This window comes from Eumetopias jubatus, unplaced genomic scaffold, assembly GCF_037043125.1.
Source record: "Eumetopias jubatus isolate StellerSeaLion01/CBP00866 unplaced genomic scaffold, mEumJub1_p1.0 scaffold_4, whole genome shotgun sequence".
Taxonomy (NCBI): domain Eukaryota; kingdom Metazoa; phylum Chordata; class Mammalia; order Carnivora; family Otariidae; genus Eumetopias; species Eumetopias jubatus.
In genome coordinates, this window is record NW_028274810.1 from 124,000,825 (window position 1) to 124,025,127 (window position 24,303).

The 24,303-nt window shown below is 39.5% G+C and overlaps 1 protein-coding gene across 2 annotated transcripts in view; it reads left to right on the top strand.

Annotated features, from left to right (window-relative positions):
* Window positions 1-763: 763 nt before the first annotated feature.
* TMEM65 (transmembrane protein 65) overlaps window positions 764-24,303 on the top strand; it is a 183,569-nt gene continuing 160,029 nt past the window's right edge. For both annotated transcript variants that reach the window (XM_088022767.1, XM_028105647.2), the window contains exon 1: window positions 764-1,573. In XM_088022767.1, the coding sequence (XP_087878893.1) occupies window positions 1,255-1,573 (319 nt within the window). In that variant the 5' untranslated portion in view covers window positions 764-1,254. The remainder of the gene's footprint in view (window positions 1,574-24,303) is intronic.

Consider the following 24,303-nt stretch of genomic DNA (forward strand, 5'->3'; position numbering starts at 1 on the left):
CTTCCTTAGGAGGAGATAAAGAAAGGAAAGGTTGGAGTAGACCGTTGAGCTTGGCCCTGAAAGAGGTCTAGGACCTGGACACGTGCAAACAGTGCAGAATCGCAAAAATTCTTCTCGCCTTGGCAAAGAGAAAAACAAAAACCAAAAACAAACCTTGGCAAACAGCTGGAAAAGATCTGTGACATTCTTGCTCCAGCATTAACGGCCTGCAAGCTGCTGGCATCACAACGAGGAAGCGGATTTTCGCTGTCAAGGCCTCATTCTCAAACCCCTGGCCTCGCCCTCCCTTTGGAGCTCCCAGGGCGGGTGCCTCAAAGACCGGAGTGCCTGGCCGAAGCCACGGTGGGGGCTTCAATCCCCAAAAGCCTGAGCAGGACGCTGCCCGCCCCCCCCCCCGAGGTTCCGAGCGGTTGGAGGCCCGTGCCGGGCGAGGGGGGGCCGTACGCTGGAGCACCGCTCCGAACAAGCTCCAGGTTTAGGCCTGGCGCTTGGGCGCAGCGGTGGCAGCGGCACTACCGCCGAGCAAGAAATCCAGAGCTGTTTTTCCCCGTTCCCTGCGTTGGACTTAAAGGTGGCGCCAGCACCTGGACGCGCGCCGTCAGTTCCTCCACCATCACGCATCGGAGGAGGTGTGGACTCCTGCGCACGCCCCCAAGTCCGGTGGGAGCACGGCCGGGGAGCTCGCGGACCGCGCTTGCGCGGCCCCGCCCCGTCCCTTCGCCCCGCCCCGTTAGCCTCTATACCGCCGCTAGGGGTAGCGGCGGCTGCTGTGGCCTGGAGCGCGGCCGCTTTGAGGGCGCGGGAGCCCTACGGAGCGCCGACGAGGGCAGGCAAGAGGGTGGGAAAGCCGTCAGGAGCGAAGGGCGGCGCCGAAGGAGGGCGGTGCGTGGCTGACTCATCTCTCTGGAAGATCAAACTGACAGAGACAAACCCTAGCCGCCCGCCCGCGCCGCCCCTCCTCAGCCGAGGGGCGCCCGCCCGCACCGCCCACCCGCCCTCTCCCCGCCCGGCAGCCTCCGGAAAGTTTTTCTCGTCGGAGGGACCGGAGCCGCCGCGGGCCTTTCGGAAGGGAAGGGGGACAGAAAAGGAGGCGATCGACGCGCGGGCCCGGGGAGTGCATGGTGCCCGGTGCCTCTGCTGCCAGTCAGGAGGACATTGGGGCGGGGTCCGGCTGAGCCTACCTCCTTCTTCCCCCTGCCTCGCCAGAAATCGCCCTCCCGGACTGCCGCGGGGGTCCCCGCTCCTCAGCCCGCCATGTCCCGGCTGCTGCCGCTGCTGAGGAGCCGGACCGCGCGCAGCCTGAGGCCCGGCCCGGCCGCCGCCGCCGCCGCCGCCGCCGCCGCCGCCGCCGCCGCGCCCCGCCCGCCGTCCTGGTGCTGCTGCGGGCGGGGGCTGCTGGCGCTCGCGGCCCCTGGCGGCTTCCGAGGGCTGGGCACCCACCCCAAGAAGGAGCCCATAGAGGCGCTGAACACGGCGCAGGGCGCGCGCGACTTCATTTACAGCCTGCACTCCACCGAGAGGAGCTGCCTGCTCAAGGAGCTGCACCGCTTCGAGTCCATTGCCATCGCCCAAGGTAAGAGGTCGTGAGGGGCGAGCCTGGGGGCCCGGAGTCCCCACCCCCCGCCGGCGCCCCGGGAGCCCTCCCGCCCCTCGGGCCGGGACCCCTGCTGCCGGTTCCCCTCGGCCGCCTGGCCTCGCGCCTGGGACGTCCGGCCCGGGGCCGGGGGTTGGTGTGTGTATATTGTGGGGGGGATCTTCCGCGCCTCCTGAGTGTCCCCAGGGCGGGTAGGACAGGCGCGGATCGTGCCAGGCAGCCCGGACCGACGCTTGGCTGGTTTCTCCTCAGCCTCAGAAGCCGAGCTTCAGCCCAGATTGTCGACCGATACTGTTTCGTTTGTGCTTTGATTTGTTGTGTGCCTCCCCTCCCCAGCCCTCCTGTCCCCCTAAGCCCTTGCTGCTTTCTTGTGAACGTGCAGCTACGCAGGTGGCATGCCTTGCCTGCTTGGAAAGTACCGCAAACCCGAGAGGCAGGAAGAAACTTTCTTGAAAGGTTATCAAACCAAGATGTATGGGTGTCCAAAAGAAGGGTAGTGCTTCTTACTTAGCTGTGTGTTTGCACGCACATCGAGGTGTACTAAGCAGCCAAAGGAAACATTTTCCTGGGAAATGGAAAGAATGGATCAAACCGGCAACAGCAGATACATAACTTGCAAGCCCCTATAGGTTCGGCGCTGCACAAGTTAAACTCCACAGTTTTTGTTGTTTCCCCAGAGGTTGAAAGAATGAAGTAATTAAGAAGATATTTTTCTGGGAATCTGGCTCTACAATGAAAAGCAGACTTCTGCTTTAAAGTAATGTGGAGCGGTGAAAGCAAGGCTGTTTTTAAGCTAGCATGTTAAAATAGGATATTGTTAAAAATCAGTGCAGAATGCTGTAGGTCTGAATTTGAGTGCAGGTGAAAAAGCTTAAGAATTCCGAAAATCAAAAGGATGAAAGAAGTAAGTGATTCATTCCACCTTAAAATATTTTTGCAGTTTAAATACAGTAGTACAGACGAAATACATAAAACAGACAAGATACATTGCTATTTTATATTACATTCTGATGTGTTTGACATTTTTTAAAAAGTTTACCCCCCTTCCCAAAGTTGATAGGTACATAAACATCCCATAGATTCCTCAGTTTAGAGTACATGGATTGGAACGTGGCATTTGATTTGCCAGAGGCACTTGAAAGTGTTTCTTTGGCCTACGTACAGGAATGAAGGAAGGTCATATAAGCATGACTTATCTATACTGCTTCTTCGGAAACTTTTTCTTACTTTGCCTTTGCACTGCTTTTTTTTCCTACGTTCAGGGAATCGTGGACCGATTTATAGTACTGGATATTCCAGATATTGTCTGTGCACAATGCTTTTAAGGAAAAATGTAGCATCATAATCAGTTATTAAGTGTGTAATCATGCTGTTATATGAAGCAATAATCATATTTGTAAGGTATGTTTGTACTCACTTTGTGGTTTTAAAATACTCAGTTCTGAAAATGTGCTCCTGGGAAAACAACATAGCCCGTCATCTATGCTGTAACATTAATTTTAGAAACGTTTTCTCCATGGACAACACTATTTGAACATACATTAGGCCTTGTCTAAGTAATTTCTTGGAAATCCCTCTGCATTAACATTGTTACAAGTTTGCAGGGCCCTATTAATATAATTTTGACAGTTCTTGAAAAGCACATCCTGTGATACAACTGGATAAATTTTACCTCCTATCTTACTGTTTTAGCACATGGCAGTAGTATTGCAGTAGAGAGGCTGCATTTTCCACTGAAGATAATTTTAAATTGGACATTTTTTTTTTTTTTTTTTTTTAGATTTTATTTATTTATTTGACAGAGAGAGACACAGGGAGAGAGGGAACAGAAGCAGGGGGAGTGGGAGAGGGAGAAGCAGGCTTCCCGCCAAGCAGGGAGCCCGATGTGGGGCTTGATCCCAGGATCCTGGGATCAGGAGCTGAGCCAAAGGCAGACGCTTAACAACTGAGCCACCTAGGCGCCCCTTGACATGGTCTTAAATATTTTGGAAAGGACCTATAAACTTCAGTCAGTGGAGATCAGTTAGCATCAAATAAACTTAGTAAGTATGTAAGTTATATGAGAGGGAAGTTAGTAATTTGTCTTCTTTATTCAAGATAAACTGGTGAAAATATAGGAAACAATGTGGTAGTCAAATGCCTATCTCCTATTCATAAGCCAAAGAACTTGAGAGTTTAAATCAACTATTTTAGCCAGTATTGATGACTAAATTATTGCCCGTTGACTCAAATGATACTTACTGATGCTGCTGCTTTAATTTTTAGTACAGTCTTCATGTTCCTTGTTGTGTTCATTATCAATATATACAGTTCCTATGGAGATCACTGAAATCATTTTTCCCCCAATCAGATAAATGAAAAGCTCCCATGTTTTTCTTTTATTGTTGCATTTTGTATGTTTTTAAATACCCAACTCATGTACTAAATGTATGGGGGTACTAAATGCATTTTCTAATTAAATAAATTATGTTAAAAGGACTGTTTCATATTATAGGAAATCTTATGTGTTCTTAGAAAGTGGGCTTGTATGAGCGAAAGAAGTGTTCTGGATTTGGTGTGGAAACATCACAGGAAAAAAATCATCTATGCTTTGATATGCCTGTGAAATCTATTGTTGAAATTTGGTACTTTGCCCTTATCTTTCTTATGTGTTTTATCAGTAGGCATGTGATATGGTCTGTGACAAGATAAAGCTGTGACAAGATTCTAAATAGATAAGGCAAGCTTTGTGGGATGTCTTATCATAGTTAAATAGGATATTGTGATTTTTAAATTACAAAATGATTTCCTTCCCAATTTTAAAAAAGTTGATATTGTGTTCCCAGTGTACCTATTCAACCTGATCTCTGTTCTTCCAGAAACAGTCCGTATTTTACTGATAGTACTTTGTTGGCTCATTGTTTTTAGAAGTAGAACTGGCAAACTGACATTACAGTTGCCTTTCAATTTTAGCCAAGATTTTAAAAACAAATTTTTCTCCCAATTTTTGCAATTACTATTTCTATTTATAATTTTCTTTTACTTTTAAAACATGAGTTTGGTGTTTGAAGAATAGGCAACGCTTATTGTATTAGTTATACATTGCTGTATAACAAATTGCCCTAAAACATAGTGGCTTAAAAGAAACATGTTTTATTTCAGTTTCTGGGGATTAGGAATCTTGTATAGGCTTAATAGGATGTTTCTGACTCAGGGTATTTCACAAAGTTGTTTGAATCAAGCTTTTAGCTGGGGCTGCATCAGCTGAAGTCTTGCCTGGGGCTGGAGGGTCCATTTTCAAAAAGGCTCACTCACATGGTTGTTGGCTGGAAGTCTCATTTCTTGCCATGTGGGCCTCTCTACATGGCTGCCTAAGTGTTCTCAACATGGTAGCTGGCTTCCCCCAGAATGAGTGATAGGAGAGAGTGAGAGCCTAAGCTGGAAGCCACAATATTTTAATAACCCAATCTTAGAAGAGATAGTCCATTTCTTTTGTCCTGGTACATGGCAGGAGGGTACCTTACAGGGTGCAAATACCAGGAGGTAGAAATCACTGGGGGCCATGTTGGAGGCTACCTTCCACATTTACTTAAAAGTGTTAAAATTAATGTTTATTGGAGAATTACACAGAGGGATAATAGTTGGCTTTGGGGGAGACACAATGAAGGATATGATTTGAAAAAGGGAGGTTCTGAGGGAATATTTTTGTTAAATGTGTACTCCAGGTATTTTTAAAATGAGATTTCTTTTACATATAGTAGACAAGAAATGTATGGCGGTGAACAGAGTAGTTTTTCTATTAATGTTAGATCTTAATGAGCTTGCATTTTTTTCTGTTTCTCTGTGAAAGTGGTAATTGTGTACATTTTAAATTGCCTTTTTTTTGCCATTTATCTACATCTGAATAGATATGCCATATAATTCTAAACTTAATCTTGTAATTTTCACCTTTTGTGATTATTTATTTAAGGTAGGATGTTTCATTTTGAGAACTTGCCATATACAACAAGAGGCCTTTGGCGAAATGAAAGGCTGGAAGATTAAAATCTGATATTCATGTGGATACTGAGAATACTTAAAGACAAGACTTTTCATGGAGTTCTGATTCACTAGGAATCTTCGACTCTTTAACAAGAGTATCCTCATTTTTCTCAGCCCATGGTAATGTGAGAAAGTAACAACTCAGTTAAGCTATTGGTTTCTGGGATGAATTGGAGAAAATTGTGTGTTTGCTCAAAGAGAATAAAAAGAGAGCAAGAAAAACATTTCATATTCCAAATTAAGATATGTGAATACAGATATTTCAGGGCCTTGGTTGAAATAGTAAAAGAGGAATAAGGTGTAGCTCACACTAGAACCAGCAAGAGAGAGAGGAAGAACCAGGATGGGGGTATGAAGGATGAACTGAGTCAGGAAGAATAAGAGATCTCTAATAAGCTGAGCGCTTTTTTTTTTTTTAAGCTGAGAGCTTCTGTATCATTGGGCCCACATAAGTTAAATGAAGCTTTGCTATAGTCAGTTATTTTACCAATATGGAAAGAACCTAATTATAGCAGTATATTCCAACAAACTTAATTCTGAATATTTTAGAGTTACTTGCATAGTGGAGTAGTCTTATTACTAAGGATTACTGCCAGCAGAAAATAGCTAACACAAATAGGATTTTTTCCTTCCATTATAAAATGGTTATGTACTGTTTAAAAATCTCTGATCGTCACTCACGTATACCTTGATATTCACAGTCATGTGTGACTTAAAAAAACAACTGTTCTATTACATTTCATGATTTTGTGGATCAGGAATATAGGCAGGGCTTGGCTGGATGATTTGTACTGTTTCATGTGGTATCTATGGAGGTCACTTCATAAATTTCAGCTAGCAGATGTGCTGGTCACAGGGTCCAAGATGGTTTTACTCACATGTCTGGTACTTTGGTGGAGGTGGCCAGAAGCTGGGTTCATCTGGAATGGTTGACCAGAGTAAATGCCCCTGACCTCACTAGCACAACATTCTTAAGATGACTCTAGTACTTAGATGGGTCAGGACCCACAGAGAAAAAGTTCCAAGAGGGCTCCGTAGAAGCTGTAAGATTTTGTATTAGTTTTCTGTTGCTGCTATAAAAAGTTACCACAAAGTTGGTGGCTTAAAACAACATGGATTTATTGTCTTAGAGTTCTAGAGGTCTGAAGTCCAGAAGGAGACTTAAGGGGCCAAAATAAAAGCGTCAGCAAGACCCAGCCCTTCTGGAGGCTCCGGGGGAGAATCTGTTCCTTGTCTCTTCCAGCTTGCAGCTGTCCTTGGTTCCTGGCCACATCATTCTGATTTCCGCCTTGGTTGTCACATCATCCTCTCCTTCATTTACCTTTTCGCATCCACCTCACATGATTACATTTAGGGTCCACCTGGATAACCCAGGATAATCTCTTTCAAAATCCTTAATTTAGTGACACCTGCAAAATCTCTTCTGCCATGTAAAATAAGGTATTCACAAGTCAGAGGATTAGGATATGGGCATATTTGGGGGCCATTCTCTAGCCTCCCGCAGACTTGTTATGACCTAATCTTGGAATTCCCAGAATGTCATTTCTGCTGCACGTTGGTTATGGAAATCACTAAGACCAGGGCTGATTCAAGGAAGGGAAATTAGGAGCATTCCATGTAGATAACCATACCTAATAATTGTAGTTTATTCCTTTATATCAGTATGTTAAAAAATTAATCATTTCTGTTAGAATCTCTTTCTCTATTAATGCATACCGTTAACATACTAGGTGTTTAAGACTTTTGGACATTCGTTCTTGTACGAGCGCTAGTACAGTGACTCCTTTTATATTTGAGATGTTTAGGACTCCTTTTTCTGTATCAAGATTTCTCAACCTTAGCAGTATTGACATTTCGGGCTGGATAATTCTTTGTTACGGGGGCAGTGCTCCACACAGGATATTTAGCAACATCCCTGTCCTCTATCCACTAAATGCCACTAGTGCCCTCCCACCTTCCTCACCCTCAGTGTGTAACCAGTCATGTCTCCAGACATTGCCAGATGTTCCTTGGAGGAGACTCTGGGTTGGGGGTAAGGGGAGGAGTGTAGCAAAATTGCCCTGGTGGAGAGCCGTTGCTTTATATGAAATGCTATAAGGCTATGTCTTCTTCAGTCCTCTGCCTTATCTCCTTGTCTTCTCTCATCCAGTGATACTTGCTATTACCAGTATATTCTCTGTACCTCAGGCTTATTGCTTTATTTTCATTTATTTGTCTCTGGATAAAGACGGAGACCTCTCCTCCCTATCAGACTCCTCACTTCTCTATCAAATAAATGAGTGCTCTGATAACTGGTTTCCTTGACTGTGTTGCTTCTTCACTTCTAAGTTCTTGACTAAATTCTAAATATTACACACTTAGAAAATACGGCTTCAGGAAAGTTCAACACTGCTTCAGTTTCATTCACCAGCAATTAATTTGGTGTTGTCCACCTCAGTAGTCACTTAGTGCTTACTTTTTATAGCAATTATGAGAAGCAGATTTTTATAAACAAATCTGTGTATAGGAAAATTAAAATAATAGGTCTGCAATTTATAGGCTCATCCAGAAAGTTAGGTAGAACTAAAGATAATGGATGATCTTTTTTTTTTTAAAGATTTTATTTATTTATTTGAGAGAGAGAGAATGAGAGAGAGAGAGCACGAGAGGGAAGAGGGTCAGAGGGAGAAGCAGACTCCCTGCTGAGCAGGGAGCCCGATGTGGGACTCGATCCCGGGACTCCAGGATCATGACCTGAGCCGAAGGCAGTGGCTTAACCAACTGAGCCACCCAGGTGCCCCAAGATAATGGATGATCTCGCGTGTTGGGATGACTAATATTGAACCGTTATTAGTGAAGATTGTTTCAGGTTTTCTTTTTTTTTTAAGATTTTATTTATTTATTTATTTATTTATTTATTTATTTATCAGAAAGAGAAAGAAAGAGTGAGCGAGTACACGCACAAGTAGGGGAGCGGCAGGCAAAGGGAGAAGCAGGCTCTCCACCAAGCAAGGAGCCCGATGTGGGACTCGGTCCCAGGACCCCAAGATTGTGACCTGAGCCGAAGGCAGACACTTAAATGACTGAGCCACCCAGGCGTCTCTGTTTCAGATTTTCTAAAAATAGGGATAAGTTTGCATAACCACATTCTGGTCTAGTTTTCTTTGGCATATGATAGTGTAAAGCTAACTGGAACAAATAGGGACGAAATCCCTGAGTGCAGATTTTATTAGCATCTTGCTCAATTCAGCTGAATTAATTAGTATGTAGATTTATAGGACTCTAGCCTTATCTTTGACTCATAGGTTTATATCTGTTTTAAGTTAATGAAAACAACTACATAAGAACAAAGTAGTTGTATGTTAAAATATAATAACTCAGTTATCCTAAGTTACCTGGTAAATGAGAGACTCTTAGAGGCAAAGGACATTACAGGTAACAAGACGTCATTTCCCTTAAGCTCTACTTTGATGGCTGTTTGTGGTGGCATATTTGAATGTATTGCATTTTTCTCTACCTTAGTAAAAATATAATGAGCACAATTTAGTTTCTACCAGATGTCAGTATCTTTATATACTATATTTTAATACTTTTCTTTGGGGCTACTTCTATTTGTAGACATACTAGTCATCACACCAAATGCCTCCAGAACACTGTGCCATTTCAGTTGGCATGTTTTTTAGACGCTGTCATAGTGGTAGTGAATGTGTGGGGCTTATAAGCCCCTCCTCCCACTCCCTGGTGCCCTCAGACAATTCTGTTCTCATTCATCCCTGGTGCTTGTGTTAAACTCTTTTCTACTATGAAAGGAGGTCTGCTTCTTGATATCTCTGTTATTGTTTCTAATGTCTACTCTTTGTCACTCTTCCATAGTGTTTTTTAATTTTTTTTCTTTCTCTTTCATTCTCTCTCTGTTTTTTTCATCCCCCTATGTTTCCCAATGGGGTTTACTCCTGATAGACCCTTAAAGGTCATTAGACCACTGTTCTCTTGCTAACCAATTGTATTTATTACATTGTTATTGATCTTTTAACTCCTCAGATCTTACACTGAAGATCTTGTGAGTATTTTTTGCTAACATCTGGATATGACTGTTCAAAGGATTATTGTTTTAAGCACATAAAAGGTAGTTAACTGAGACATTTACTGTTTTTAAAGTTTCAGGGAATTATTTATTTATTTATTTATTTATTTATTTGACAGAGAGACAGCGAGAGAGGGAACACAAGCAGGGGCAGTGGGAGAGGGAGAAGCAGGCTTCCCGCAGAGCAGGGAGCCCAATGCGGGGCTCCATCCCAGGACCCCGAAACTATGACCTGAGCCGAAGGCAGACGCTTAACCACTGAGCCACCCAGGCACCCCAGTTTCAGGGAAATTTAAATTAGAATGTGCTCTTACTTGGTTTACATTTTCTGTTTTCTTTCTGAGTTTTAGGGTAGATTATTTAGTACACTGTGTTATTAGAAACACTTATAATTTTGAAAACAGTCTAGTATTTTGTAACACAACTTCTGAATTTCTATTGTATAAGGGTTCTTATATTTTATAGAAGACATCCTATTACTACCACTATTGCTGTTGCTAACGTCACCTTTACTACCATTAATTAGCAATTATGGAGTATTTGCTATGTGCCAGACATACTGAGATAAGTGAATTTTCAGGTAAGTATTTTATTTCTCTCAGAGAGAGAAGGAATTATTATTTTTTTTCTAGAGACTAAGAAACTGAGGCTCAGATTTCTTGCCCAAGATCCTACAATCTGTGTGGCAGAGCAGTTTTTAATTTAGTTTTTTATTGCACCTTCCTGGGTACTCGGACTTGGAATTTTTAACACACATTGGGGGAAAAAAGTAGCACCTCAAATGCTCAAAAAAGTCTCTTGTGCTGGTTAAAATACCTTAGTCTATCTTCTGTATATTTGTACTATATATAACATTCAACAGAAAAGCAGATGTGGCATTGTTACTTTGAAAATAAGGGAAGCCAAAGTAAAATCAATATGCAAAAAAATGTTTATAAACCTCTTAAAATGTTTATATGTGAGAATTTTTGAAGAGTCAGAAAACTAGTGTTTGGGACTTCTGACATAAATTTCTATTTTTTAAAAAAAGATTTTATTTATTTGACATAACGAGAGAGAGAGAGAACGAGCACAAGCAGGGGGAGCAGCAGAGGGAGAGGGAAAAGCGGGCTCCCCGCTGAGCAGAGAGCCCGATGTGGAGCTCAGTCCCAGGACCCTGGGATCATGACCTGAGCTGAAGGCAGATGCTCAACCAATTGAGCCACCCAGGCACCCCCCCATAAGTTTCTAATTTGAATTTTAATTTTCCTTAAATTTTTTGAGTGAGTTGTTGGATTTTTATTTTAAAATATGTAACACACTATTCATAGGAAAGCTTTCCAGCTTTGAAAATTTATTTATTTAGCAAATATTTGTTACTGTACCTACCATATAGACGTTGTGCTAGGTGTTGGGGGTATATCAGAGAATTAATTTGGCAAAATACTCTCATAAAGTTTACCATTTTGAGGAAGGAAGGATATGAACGATAAAGTAAATAAGCAAGATAATTGTTGATAGTGTGTGCTATTAGATGAATAAACAGAATGACACTTTCTTTAGATAAGGTGATCTGGGAAGGCCTTTTTGTAGGTGATATTTAAGCTGAAAATAAAGGATTGAAGAAGCCAGTCATTCAGAGAGTTGGAGGAAGAGCATTCTGAGGAGAAGGAAAAGCCAATACCAAGATCCTGAGTTAGGAAAAGACTTGACACAGGGTCAGAGTTGACAGAAGGCAAACATGAGTGCAACTTAAAGAACAAAGGGGAGCTTGGAATGAGATGAGATAGGCAGGTAGGCAGAAAGCAAGATTAGTCAGGGCCTTTCTAGGTAAACTGTATGAAGGCCATTCCTGGGTTGAAATATGAGAGTGAAGTAATGGAATTTGAATAGCACTTGGCTGCTTTTAGAGAACAAACTGGAGGGTGCAAATGCATAAGCTAGGAGACCACTTAGGAAACTTTTGCAGTAGGTTAGGCTAGCGATCCTGAGGGCTTAGACTAGGCAGCCATGGAGAGGAAGAGAAGGAGATGGATTCAAGATGTATATTTGAGAGTGAACTGATAGGATTGCTGATGAGTTAGAAAGGGACAAGTAATTAAGGGAAAGGAAATAGTAAGTGATGACTCGGGTTTCTGACTATAGTAATTGAGTGAAAGGTGGTGCTATTGACTGCCAGGGAGAAGACGGGGGGAAAAATAGATTAGGGATGTGTGTGTGTGTGTGTGTGTGTTCACATAAATCTGGAATTCATAGGGGAAATTGAGACTGCATATGTAAGTGTGGGGGTCAGCAGTTGTACGTAGATGCTACTTAGTCATGGGGGAGAGTAGGGCACCAAGGTGAGAGTCTAGGTCAGGGGTGGGAAAACTACGGGCCACAGGCAAATCTAGATGACACTTCTGCTTATAAATAAAGTTTATTGCAGTAGAGCCACACTCATTCATTTACACATTGTCTATGGCTGCTTTTGTGCTAGAATGGCAGAGCTGAGTAGTTGTGATAGAGACCATAATGGCCCTCGAAGCCTAAAATATTTAGACTGTCTCTTTACAGAAACTGTTTGCTGACCTTTAGATAGAGAAGAGGAAGAAGCCCATGATTGAGACCGTGAAGCTCCAGAGTTTCAAAGTCAAAAGAGTAGGAGCCAGCAAAGAAGACTATGAGGAGGGGCATCCAGTGAAATAGGAAAAGCAAAGAGTTTTGAAGCCAAGAATGAGGAAGTGATCTGCTATGATGTATGTTGCTGAGAGGGCTAGTAAGATAGAATTTGTTTACAAGGAGGTAACTGGTGACCCTGGAAACATCTTTCAATGACATATTTGAATAGATTGAATAGAGAATTACTAAAAGCACTACTTAGTCTTAATTTCAGTATTAGTCTTTTAGAAATTAAAAAAACACTTTAGCTTCTTTACAGAACAGATGTTGGCAAACTTTTTTTAAAGGGCCAGATTGTAAATGTTTTAGGTACTGTAGACCAAAAGGCAAAATTGAGGATATTATATAGTATTTGTGTAAGAGAAAAAACAGATTTCCACAGATTTTTTTAACTGGCAAAATTAAAAATGTAATAAAATACTTCAGTACAATTTTTTTTTTAAATACAGGTCTTCTAATGAGGAAGATGGAATTCTTTTTGGAGGATAACATTTAACTTAATTGGGGTTCAATATTAGTGTTCCTTATTGTCAAAATTAATTGTAGATATTATGTGTTAATGCCAATCTATAATGGGATTTTATATATTTCATCTTTGAAAATGTCTTTTTCACATGGTTAGGTACCTCCAAATATTGGCATCAGTCTGTAAGCTTATGATTTTAAATTGAACGTATTGATTGCTTAGACGACATTTTTTGGAATTCTATTAGATTTTTCTCCTGATATTTGTCTTTTCACATATAACATTGCAGATTAATCCCTTCCAATTTGTGGTAGGTAGAAGCTCCTCCCTTGCACAGTTAAATGGATTTTGAAATACAGATTTTGTATTGAGGTTTGAAGAATGCTGCTGGAATTGTGGTTTGAGCTAGGAAGATGAAACTGCTACATATTTGTGTGGATATGAAGATCCGGCCTCTTGTTTTAACTTTTAACAGTAAGGGAAGGATATAAAGCAACTTAACATTACTTGTGATTCAAACAACATTAGTTGTCTTCCAGTGACTACTGTTTAATATTTCACATTTAAATGCTATTTTGGGTTGAATTCCTTAAGAAATATTATCATGGCCACAGCTAATTTCCATAGCCATCCCATGTTTGATAATAGTAGTTGAGGGCTGTTCTTCAAACTATTTAAAAATGTAAAATAATTTTTAGCTTAATGGCTATATAAAAAACTGGCTGGATTTGACCTGCAGGCCATAGTTTGCTGACCCCTACACTTATTTGTAACTCATTTATTGAAAATTTTGTACATTAATTATAGTATGTAGTATAAAAGAAACGAATTGTTTTAATAACATGAAGTATGTGTGTATTTGTGTGTGTGGGGGGGTGTGTGTGTGTGTGTTAGTGTTATAGGGGCCAAGGGCAGGCTGCCCCATGATGGGCCACTTTGGCGTGAAGATTATTTTTGAGTTAAAAACAATTAAAACCCAACAGATTTAGGGAAGGCTCTTTACCTCCCCCACAGCTGCCTAAAAAAATTTAGATAGAGGACCTGCTCCAGGAAGAGAGCTATCACCATAGAGAACTACATTATGATATAAGCTAGGTATTATAGACAGGGAGGAACCTGGCAAGGCTTGTTTGCCCTAAGTCTCCTGTGTCCCATTGTTTCTGAGTGGCCCAGCAAACATTTGTTTACCAAACATTTACTCTTTTTTACCTTTTTGCAAATTGCATTCCTTCCCTTTGAAGTCCCAGACCCCTACCCTTTTTTTTCTTAGTTCTGAATGACATGTATACGTCGTTTTGCCTGTCTTTGGAATTTCTTTTTTTTTTTTCATTTTTAAAGATTTTATTTACTTCTTTGACAGAGAGGGAGAGAGAGAGAGCACAAACAGGGGGAGTGACAGGCAGAGGGAGAGGGAGAAGCAGGCTCCCTGCTCAGCAGGGAGCCTGTCATGGGGCTCCATCCCAGGACACTGGGATCATGACCTGAGCCGAAGGCAGTTGTTTAATCAACTGAACCACCACATCTCTGTGGATTCCCCATACATAATAAAGTTAAATTTTATTTTCTTCTGTTAATATGCCTTATGTCAATTTGATTCTTTAGTCTAGCTAAAAGGACCTAGAAGGGAGTAGGAAATTTTTGCTTCATTACACTGTATTTTATATATATCTCAATTCTACTAGTCCATTATCCGTAATGGAAGGAACACCTTGGGCTTATAAGTCACTTATTTTTTTTAGACTTGTTCTCTCATAACTATAACATAGGTTTAATTATATGATCTCTAAGATCTCTACCAGCTCTGTAGTGCATTTAAAAATAATATATACTAAGTTTCCTCTTTTAAAAAATCCTATGAAATCAGTATAATTCCCTTAAATGCCAGAGAGATGTCTTCCACTTGCTTCATAACTGTGGAACCTAATTATACAACTTTGCAATCATTTATGTTATTTTTGATTGAGTAACTAGTGCTAGTTACAAAACCTCCAGGTAAAATTTTAGAGAAATTCATGCCAATTTTCACCATTTTAGTGCTTGACATTTTATTAAAATTTTTTTATTTAACAATTTGAGGTCCTACTGTGTACTTGCCAGACACTATTGAGCCACTTGATAGGATTCTTAAAATTATGAAGTTTATGTTTTAGAGAAGATAGAGATAGTTTAGCTTGAAATTATAATGCATTGTGTTAAGTGCTGTGATAGGGTTTATAATGCATTGAAGTGCATTGGAGGGATAACTGGGGAGCTGGGAAATGCAGAGGGGATGACATTACCTTACAGAAAGTAACATTCAAGTTGAAATCTAGAACTCAGTAAGAGGTAGGTGGAGGTAAACTATCATGAATAATGCCATCGTATTTGCAGTTTAGAAAGATCACTCTGCATATAGCACAAAGAAGGGATAGTAGGGGGATTAGACTAGAGGTAGAAGCGAGGCAATTAGGAGAACTTTGCAGAAATCAAAGAAAGATAATAGAGACCTGAACTAGGCTAGTGGAAATAAGGTTGGAAAGAGGCAGACATATTCAAGAGAGTTTATTTAGGAGTTAAATAATAAAACATTTAACTGAACGGTAGAATAGGTATTTGATGACAGGGTTATGAAATAAAAAGGTGAACCAAAGATGATCCTCAAATTTCTGGTTTGAGCCATTGACAAGATAGTGATATTCTTTACAATGGAAGGGACCATGCAGGGTCCCAAGCAGGTTTTGGAATGGAGAAGTTGTGTTCATTTTTAGCTTCTTTGGTGTTGGGTATTTGTGAGATAACAATATATAAAGGTACCCAATAGTTAACTGGCTGTATGAACCCTGGAGCTCCAGGGTAAGATGCAAATCTGGGAATCCCACCCATCTATCTATCTATCTATCTATCTATCTATCTATCTATCTATCTATCTATCTATTTATTTATTTATTTTCCTACCCATATATTTAGCAACTAAGGCCAGGGAGATTAAGTAGAGTGGAAAGAGAAGAAGATCAAGGAGAGAACTATGAAAAACACCAAAGTTTATTGGAGGGGAAGAGGAAGAAGAACCAGAACTAGGAGTAGATCAAGAAGGAATGTTCGCAAAGATAGGAAAAATATCAAGAATAGTGTATCCCAGAAGAAAAGTGAAGAAGAGAGTATTTCAAGAAAGAGGGAATAACTTGATACTTTAGATAGGTCAAGTGCGAGGAGGACTGGGGGGGAAAAAGAGGAGGTCTGTCAGATTGAAAAACATAAAAGAGACCGAGGTCTTTGTTAGAAGCAGTCTTACAAGAACTCTGTGGGGAGAAGCCAGATTTTAGTTGGTTGAAGGAGTATCAATGAGGAAGGATTCAACTCCTTTTTTTTTTTTTTTTAAAGATTTGTTTATTTGAGAGAAGGAGGGTGGCGGGGAGGCAGAGGGAGAGGGAGAGAGATAATGCAAGCAGACTCCGTGCTTGGTGCAGAGTCCCATGCAGGCTGGTCCCACGACCCTGAGATCAGACCTGAGCTGAAACCAAGGGTCAGACACTTTGACTGCGTCACCCAGGTGCCCCAGGAAGGATTGAACTCTTAAAGGGAACGTTGGATATGGAGGGCAGGGCATGTTGGGTAGTAGCTTCAGTTTGTCTGAGAATATCTCTTATAGGTCAGAAGTCTGAACTTAATTTAAATATTTGTTACTCGTGTACTCATTTCTTACAGACAGTCCTGTAGAATTCTGGTCCATCAGGGACATTATTCTCACACTATATAAATTCAGATTTCCAAAAGCCAATTTCAGATGGTACCAAAAAAAAATGACTCACATATATCAAGATAAGATTAAATGAATAGGCAGTTGTGGGCACCTGGGGGGCTCAGTCAGTTAAACATCTGCCTTTGGCTCGGGTTGTGATCCCAGGATCCTGGGATCGAGTCCCACGTTGGGCTTTCTGCTCAGCTGGGAGTTGGCTTCTCCTTCTCACTCTCCCTCTGTGTTTTCCCTCTCTGTCTCTCTCTCTCTCAAATAAATAAAATCTTTTTAAAAAAATAAACAGTTGTTTGAAAACTGCGTTGTATATTATGCCTTTAAACTTTACTAATGGAAACTTTTTTTGTAGATTTGTTTAATTTTTATATTATCTGTATTTTCTTAGAGCCAGTACCTACAAGATACCAGCTTTTACCATTATAACACATTTCAATTGTAATATATATTTTAAAAAAAGATTTTATTTATTTACTTGACAGAGAGAGAGCCACCCATGCACCCCAGTTGTAATATATCTTAATTGAAATTCTGTGTTTTATTATATTTACATAAAGCTTTAACTATTTCATTTTTTTCAGAAATTCACATTCTTACAAGTTACAGATTTTTACAAGTTATCAACAATCTTTTGTTTCTTTTCTGCAGTTCCATTAAAATTTTTATAGAAATAAAAAAGATGACTGAAAACTATTTTTCAAATTAAAATGCCTAAGAGATCGAGGAAACACTTTTTCCTGGGATGTGGAAGTTCAGTGCTAAGACTGAGACAGTCTTGGGTGAACCGGACAGTTGGTCACCCTGCCTGCCCCAAGGGTAATAGTATTTTTGCTCTTTTTACAATTTGAGGTTTTTGACTCATAAGACAGATTGAAAAAGGATCTAGGTAGAGTTTCATGTTCTTCCTGCACAACTGTTTTTCCCTTCCCCCAGGTCTACACCACAATGAACACTGTTAGGGCTCTCTCTCATATTTTTTGCATCTGGTGGGATTTCTGGTCAAAGAACCTGCAAGAAGGTGCAGGTTCTTCCAGTTTATGCATACCCTTGTTACCTTCACACTGTACCCCCAGCCCTTACTCTGTCGTCACTTGTTCCCTTACTGTTCTAGCTTATTCTTATGGTATCTGGTTGCATCTTTCGCAACTAAGCAAGTCCCCTCTGTCCTTGCAGGTGCCTGCCTCTTGTTGTTTGCTCTATGACTTGAGTTCTCTGATAGGTTCAGAATAAGTTATGCATTTGAATTTAGTGTGACTTTGTTTCATCCTAATGGTGAGAGCAAAGCTCTCTGCGGCTTTCTACATCCCACACTGGAAACTAGACCCCTGCTTTACAAAGCTTAATGTACATATAAAATCATCTGAACTCCTATTGAAATGCAGATTCTGTTTCAGTAGTTTTGAAGTGGGACCTAAAATTCTGCATTTCTAACAAGTTTGCAGTGATTTCAGTGCTACAGGTCCATTGAGTGCAAGGTTATAGAGGTGTTTTTGTTTTTGTTCTTGTTTTTAAGGTTGGAAAGAGTTGAGGTCATGTGGATGTTTGAATTATGAAAGAATACAGGTAAACATGTAAGAGTGATAATGTAAGATGTGGCACATTTTGTGAGCTTTTTCCTTCCATCTGGAACAGTTCCTCTGACCTGACCTTCATGACCTTAGCACTTTTGAGATTATAGACCAGTTACTTTGTAGCATGTCCTTCAATTTAGTTTTGTCTCTTTCCTCATGAATAGATTCCAGTTTTGCAGCTTTGGCAGGAATATCATAGAAGTGGTGTTATGTTCTTTTTCATCCTATCAGTTGCCCATGATTTTAATTTGTCCCTGGACATGTTAACCATTTCCAGGGTAACCATTTTCTTTGAACATTTGACAAAAGTGGTATCTGTCTGATAAATATTTTGTGGAGAGGTACTTTGAGTCTATGAAATATTCCATTCCTCATCAACTCAATTATTAATTTATGTCAATATATACTCATGGATTCTTTTTCTATTTAATGGTTTATAATTTATTACTATCATTTTTGATCCTCTAATTGTTCCATACTTCACCAGTGGGAACGCCTTCAAGCTGACTTCTTTGTCTTTTTGACAAATCCCCATTACTCTTTTTTGAACATTTCCTTTTTCCTTATTTTCTGGCACCATAAGATGTTCCAGGTTCCTCTTGGACTTTTTCTACCCTAGCCCTGGAATCAGCCATTGTTACGGAGCCCTTGTTTCTTTAGTGTAGAATGGTATTTAGAAACCAAGATCTGGGTATTAGATGTGCTTGTAGTTATTGGGGTGTTGCTATTTCCACCCCTATCATGGACAGGGCTAGTGAATATATGAATATATGTATTTATATATGTAATAAATATCATTTATATTTCTATTTCTCTGTCTATATTATAAAATGAGAGTTCATAGCAATTTCTTCAATTCTGATCCAGCACCACAGCGTACATTCTAGTTTTCTCTCTTCCTGTATTTCTACCTCTATTCTATGATGAAAAAATACCTGACTCCCATTACTTTTATTTATTTATTTTTATTTTATTATGTTATGTTACTCACCATACATTACATCATTAGTTTTTGATGTAGTGTTCCATGATTCATTGTTTGCGTATAACACCCAGTGCTCGATTCAGTACGTGCCCTCTTTAATACCCATCACCAGGCTAACCCATCCCCCTACCCCCCTCCCCTCTAGAACCCTCAGTTTGTTTCTCAGAGTCCATAGTCTCTCATGGTTTGTCTCCCATTACCTTTAATATATTTATTATTTAGATCACTCTTTCTGTATGTCACCAATATTCCATCACCGCCACTGCCAACATATTCCTATATAGATGCCCTTATGACCCTAGCTCTAGCACTGACACCCTGAGCCACATCCCCTCTCTATTACCATGGGGAAGCCTTTCTCACCCTATTTGGGTTCTGATAGATTGTGCCAGACTGACCCCCCGTGTGAACACTTCCTCCCTCCCCCTTGAGCTCTGAGACCCTGGTCTGCCTCCCACACAGATGCCTACCTCACTGATTCCCACCTTATGGCTTTTAGACTGAATTGTATGGGAAGGAAAAGGGAAACCTCCCTCCCCTCACTTACTTAAATCCTTGCCGTGCTTTAAGGCCAGACTCAAAACCTCTTCCTGGAGGCTGTCTCCCACTTCTTAAGGCTATAATTTTTCCCTTTTGGAAACTTATATGTATTTTTTTCTTCCTCTAATCATCTCATATATGTTTTTATATCCTTGAGATTAGGGACTATTTTCTGCAAGGTTTGTTTTTTGTTGTTGTTTTTGTTTTTTAGTAACCTTTAAGAACTTTTTTTTTACAGCAATGAATGCACATTTTAAAAAGTTTTACCAGCTGATTTATGATACAAGTATTTTACTTTTAAACATGATTTGATCACCGAACCTTGCTTCATTATACATTAGGTATTCTTTCACTGATAGTTAAATGATAGTAAATTAAGTCATTTAAGTGGAAAACATTTAACTTCTAAGGAAGAGAATCTTGTTCTCTTTTATTTACCATTAATATATATATGTAGAAAAAATAATATATATGAAATTCTAATACCCTATTTTTTCCCTGGATTTATGCTCCATTTTTTTTTATTATTATAGGCATTCCTTGCTTTGTATAGTTCCCAAATGCACCAATTTCAGTGACTATATTTTAGTTACATGACAGCAATTCCTAACAACACAGTTCAAATTTTATTTACTACAGTATATTAACTGTGAGTAATTGTACAAAGTACAAACTTTGCCTTCTGCAAAGCACTGTGTAACAACAGATGTACATCATGATCATGACCAATCATATCACTCTTTCAGTCTTTCAGTGATTGGTCACTACTTAATCTGTTGTTCAGTTCACACTGAGATAGCAAAATGTGTAGTTTGCATTGCCTTCTTGTCTCATAGTGATAAACCCATGAGATATTTTAAAAACATGGGTAATCAAAAGCGAATTGACCAAAAAAGATGAAAGTACAGCAAAGAAATGAAAAGTGATCATACATTAGTTTTACTATTTTAAATTTCCCTTTATGTTCATAACTGTTGGCAAGAGAATTTTTATTGTTTTGAAAAAAATTTTAAAAGTCACAGAACAATTGTAATTTTCCCCTTTGGTATTAAGGCTTTATGGTTTCATCTTGCATTGTCATTTTTATGACCCCACACTACTGTGTCAAGTAAGGACTGCCTATGTTCTAACATGCTTCACTTCAAAATTTCATATACATTTTTTATTTATACATATTTTATTTACTTTATCACTTGAATACATTTTTTGATTTGACAATATTTTTAGCATGCAGATATCCCAAACCCGAGATTGCCATTGTGAAGCAAGCGAAGAAGGTATCAGCAGAGACCCCTGATAGTTTTGGTATAGTACAATCTTAACAGTATTGATTGATTGTCAGATGTTATTGCAAATAGCAAAGCATCTATTTGACAGAACATCTTGCCTGTTTGAAATAGAATGTTTTGGTTATAATGATAACCTTTGTTTTTTGCACCAGTGTTTTAGACTGTCTGCAGAGTATTTATTTTTATTATCTAATCCTAGACTTTGTGGATGGAATAATAATTGCATGTTTAATTAACTGAAGGATTAAATTTATAACCTTAACAAGACATAAAACCACTTATATTTAATTATATTTAAATAACATGTTTTAAAAATTATTGAAATGGGGCACCTGGGTGGTTCAGTCAGTTAAGCATCAGACTCTTGATTTCGGCTCAGGTCATGATCTCAGGGTCATGAGATCGAGCCCTGTGCCAGACTCCGTGATGGTTGTGGAGCCTTTTTAAGATTCTTTCTCTCTCTCTCACCCTCTGCTCCTCCCCCCTTGCCCCCATGTGCTCAGTCTCTCTCTCTGTCTCTCTCAAAAAAAAAAAAAATTTGTTGATATAACTGAGGAAGTGAGACATAAGAAGCAACAAAAATTATGAAATTCTTTAGGATGCATGAGTAGGAAAAAAGGACCACACACAGGAAAAATCTTCAGAATATTGTAAGGAGAAACTGTATTTAAGTAACTGAACTTCAGGGAAATACATTTTTAAAGTAAATTCTTCAATATTTTGAAAGCCTTATTTTAAAGTCATTCATGAGTTTTCTTTTTAGATTCAGTTTCCATACAGCTTGATATCTAACTTGTGTTGCATGTGCTGGTTGGAGGAATTATGTTGTGTGCATGTGTGTGTGTATGAGAGAGAGAGAAAGATAAGGGGAAGGAAGGAGAAATAAAAATAACTATATCTCTGTCCCTATTTTATTTTGATTGCTATTTAATATAGATATATTGCCTAAGAAGTATAACACATGTATGAAAAAGTATCAAAAATATTTTATGGAATAATTGAAATTTTGTAAGAATAAAGGTTAAATGCAACTCAGTTTTCTTAGGATGTAGACATACTGTCAAGAGCAAAGACCAGTCTGTAAGAAGTTAAGAGAAATGTAGAGGCATAGTGTGTGTACATACATACACACATTAACAGATTAGTACATTTTCTGTAAAAAATTCCGCAGTATATTCTATTTGACCAGTTCTGATGTAATTTTAAAATTAAAAAGTTTTCATTTCTGTGTATATGTAGAAGTTAAATGTTTAAATGCTAATGTCTTTTTATTGTTGTTTTTTGTTAGAGAGAGAGCTTGAGAGAGTGTGGGGGTGGGAGGGGCAGAGGGAAAAAGAGAGAGAGAATCTTAAGCAGGCTCCACACCTAGCATGGAGTCAGATGAAGTGCTTAATCTCATGACCCTGAGATCATGACCTGAGCTGAAATCAAGAGTCAGATGCTTAACTGACTGAGCCTCCTAGGCCCCCCAATGCAAATGTCTTTTTAAGAATAAAGTTTTAATTTTGAAGTATTCTTTTTTTTTTAAGATTTATTTATTTATTTGAGAGAGAGAATGAGATAGAGAGCATGAGGGGGGGAGGGTCCGAGGGAGAAGCAGACTCACTGCTGAGCAGGGAGCCCGATGCGGGACTTGATCCCGGGACTCCAGGATCATGACCTGAGCCGAAGGCAGTCGCTTAACCAACTGAGCCACCCAGGTGCCCAATTTTGAAGTATTCTGAAGATTGTTTACTTAGCCTTTATTTTTAGGACAATGTAGGGAAAAAGGAATGATAATGATTCTATAGATGATGACAGATATCAGTAGGAGGTAAGGTGTTGCTGAACAATAACTAAATTAATAGTAGAACTTAACCTATCAGTGATCACCTTTTGAGACTCAGTCTTTAGTTGTATCCCTGCTCACTGTAGGGTGCTTTTTTGTGAATATTTAGTTGACAGCTCTGTATTTTTTTTAAACCGTACTTGTTATGCAATAAGGAAGAAATACAGAATAAGAATTGTAGATCTAGAAAGGATCACAGGACCTAAACTCATTTTATGTAACATGGAATAGATCTAGAGGTTTGTGACATGTTCAAGATTTGGCAACTAGTTACATATACCTCAGAGTGGCGATTAGTGTCGAGTCCTTCGGATTTTTAGTTCAGTGTTCTTTTTGCTGTGATAAATTTCTTCAGGGTTAGAAGAGAAGATTAGTGCTAGACTATAGGGTATTAAGTTGTTCTGAAACCATCAGAAACCATGTAATTTCCCATTCAAAACATGTTTTATTTGATAACCATAAGTCAGTTGATATACTCCTCTTTCTTTTAACTGTGATGGATTTTTGAAAAATGATTTATCTGAAAGGAAACTACTTCTTAGGATGGAGAAAAAATTTGAAAAGGACATTAATATTTTAGTTAATTGCAGTTTTACTTCAATTTCAAATATTAATGTATGACCACTGTTTTGATAATGTTTATGTATTAACATATAATTGATTCTTGGTTTTCTGTGGTTTTCTATTTACATTTTATTCATTGAAAGAGGATTAAAACAAGAGAATGAGAACCTGGGTTCTAGATCCAGCTGTGTAGCCTCGAGTAAGTAAGTCACTTAACATCTCTGGGCCTAAGTGGCTGCATCTTCAAAGTGGAGAAATTAAGTCAGTATTTCTCAGTGGGTATACTACTGGCATTTGGGCTGGATAAATCTTTATTATGAAGGACTCTCTTGTGCATTACAGGGTGTTCAGCACCCCTAATGCCAGTAGCATTTCCCAGTCACTATCACATCCAAAAGCAACCCTGCATTTCTGAGCAAGGGTTGAGGTATACTCCATGTTGAAAACTACTGGCAGATGGTTTCTAGGGATCCTTTCAGCTCTAACATTCTGTGAAAGAATTCTTATTTGAGGAAAGACTGGAAAGGAAAAAGGTAATGCATTGACTGAAAAATCTCTGCTTCTTCCTAGTATTAAGCAATTTTATTTAAAAATGAATGTCATCTGGAGATCTGTGTAACTATACCCACAGATATATGTACCATTTATTGTGTTCCAAGATGAATTATATTTTTCTAGCTCTCTTTAAGCTTTCCATCTATAATATACTATATATGTATAATATACCTAGTTATATGATTTTTCTAGAGTTTCTTAAAGTTATATAGTATTGTCTCTATGTAATAAGTAAGAGGATCTGATTATTTTTAAAAAAGTTGTACTGTTGGGGCACCTGGGTGGCTCAGTCGATTAAGTGTCTGCCTTTGGTTCAGGTCATGATCTCGGGGTCCTGGGATGAAGCCCCATCTCAAGCTCCTTGCTTAGCAGGGAGCCTCTTTCTCCCTCTCCCTTTGCCGCTCCCCCTACTTGTGCTCGTGCCCCCTCTATCTCTGTCAAATAAATAAAATCTTTAA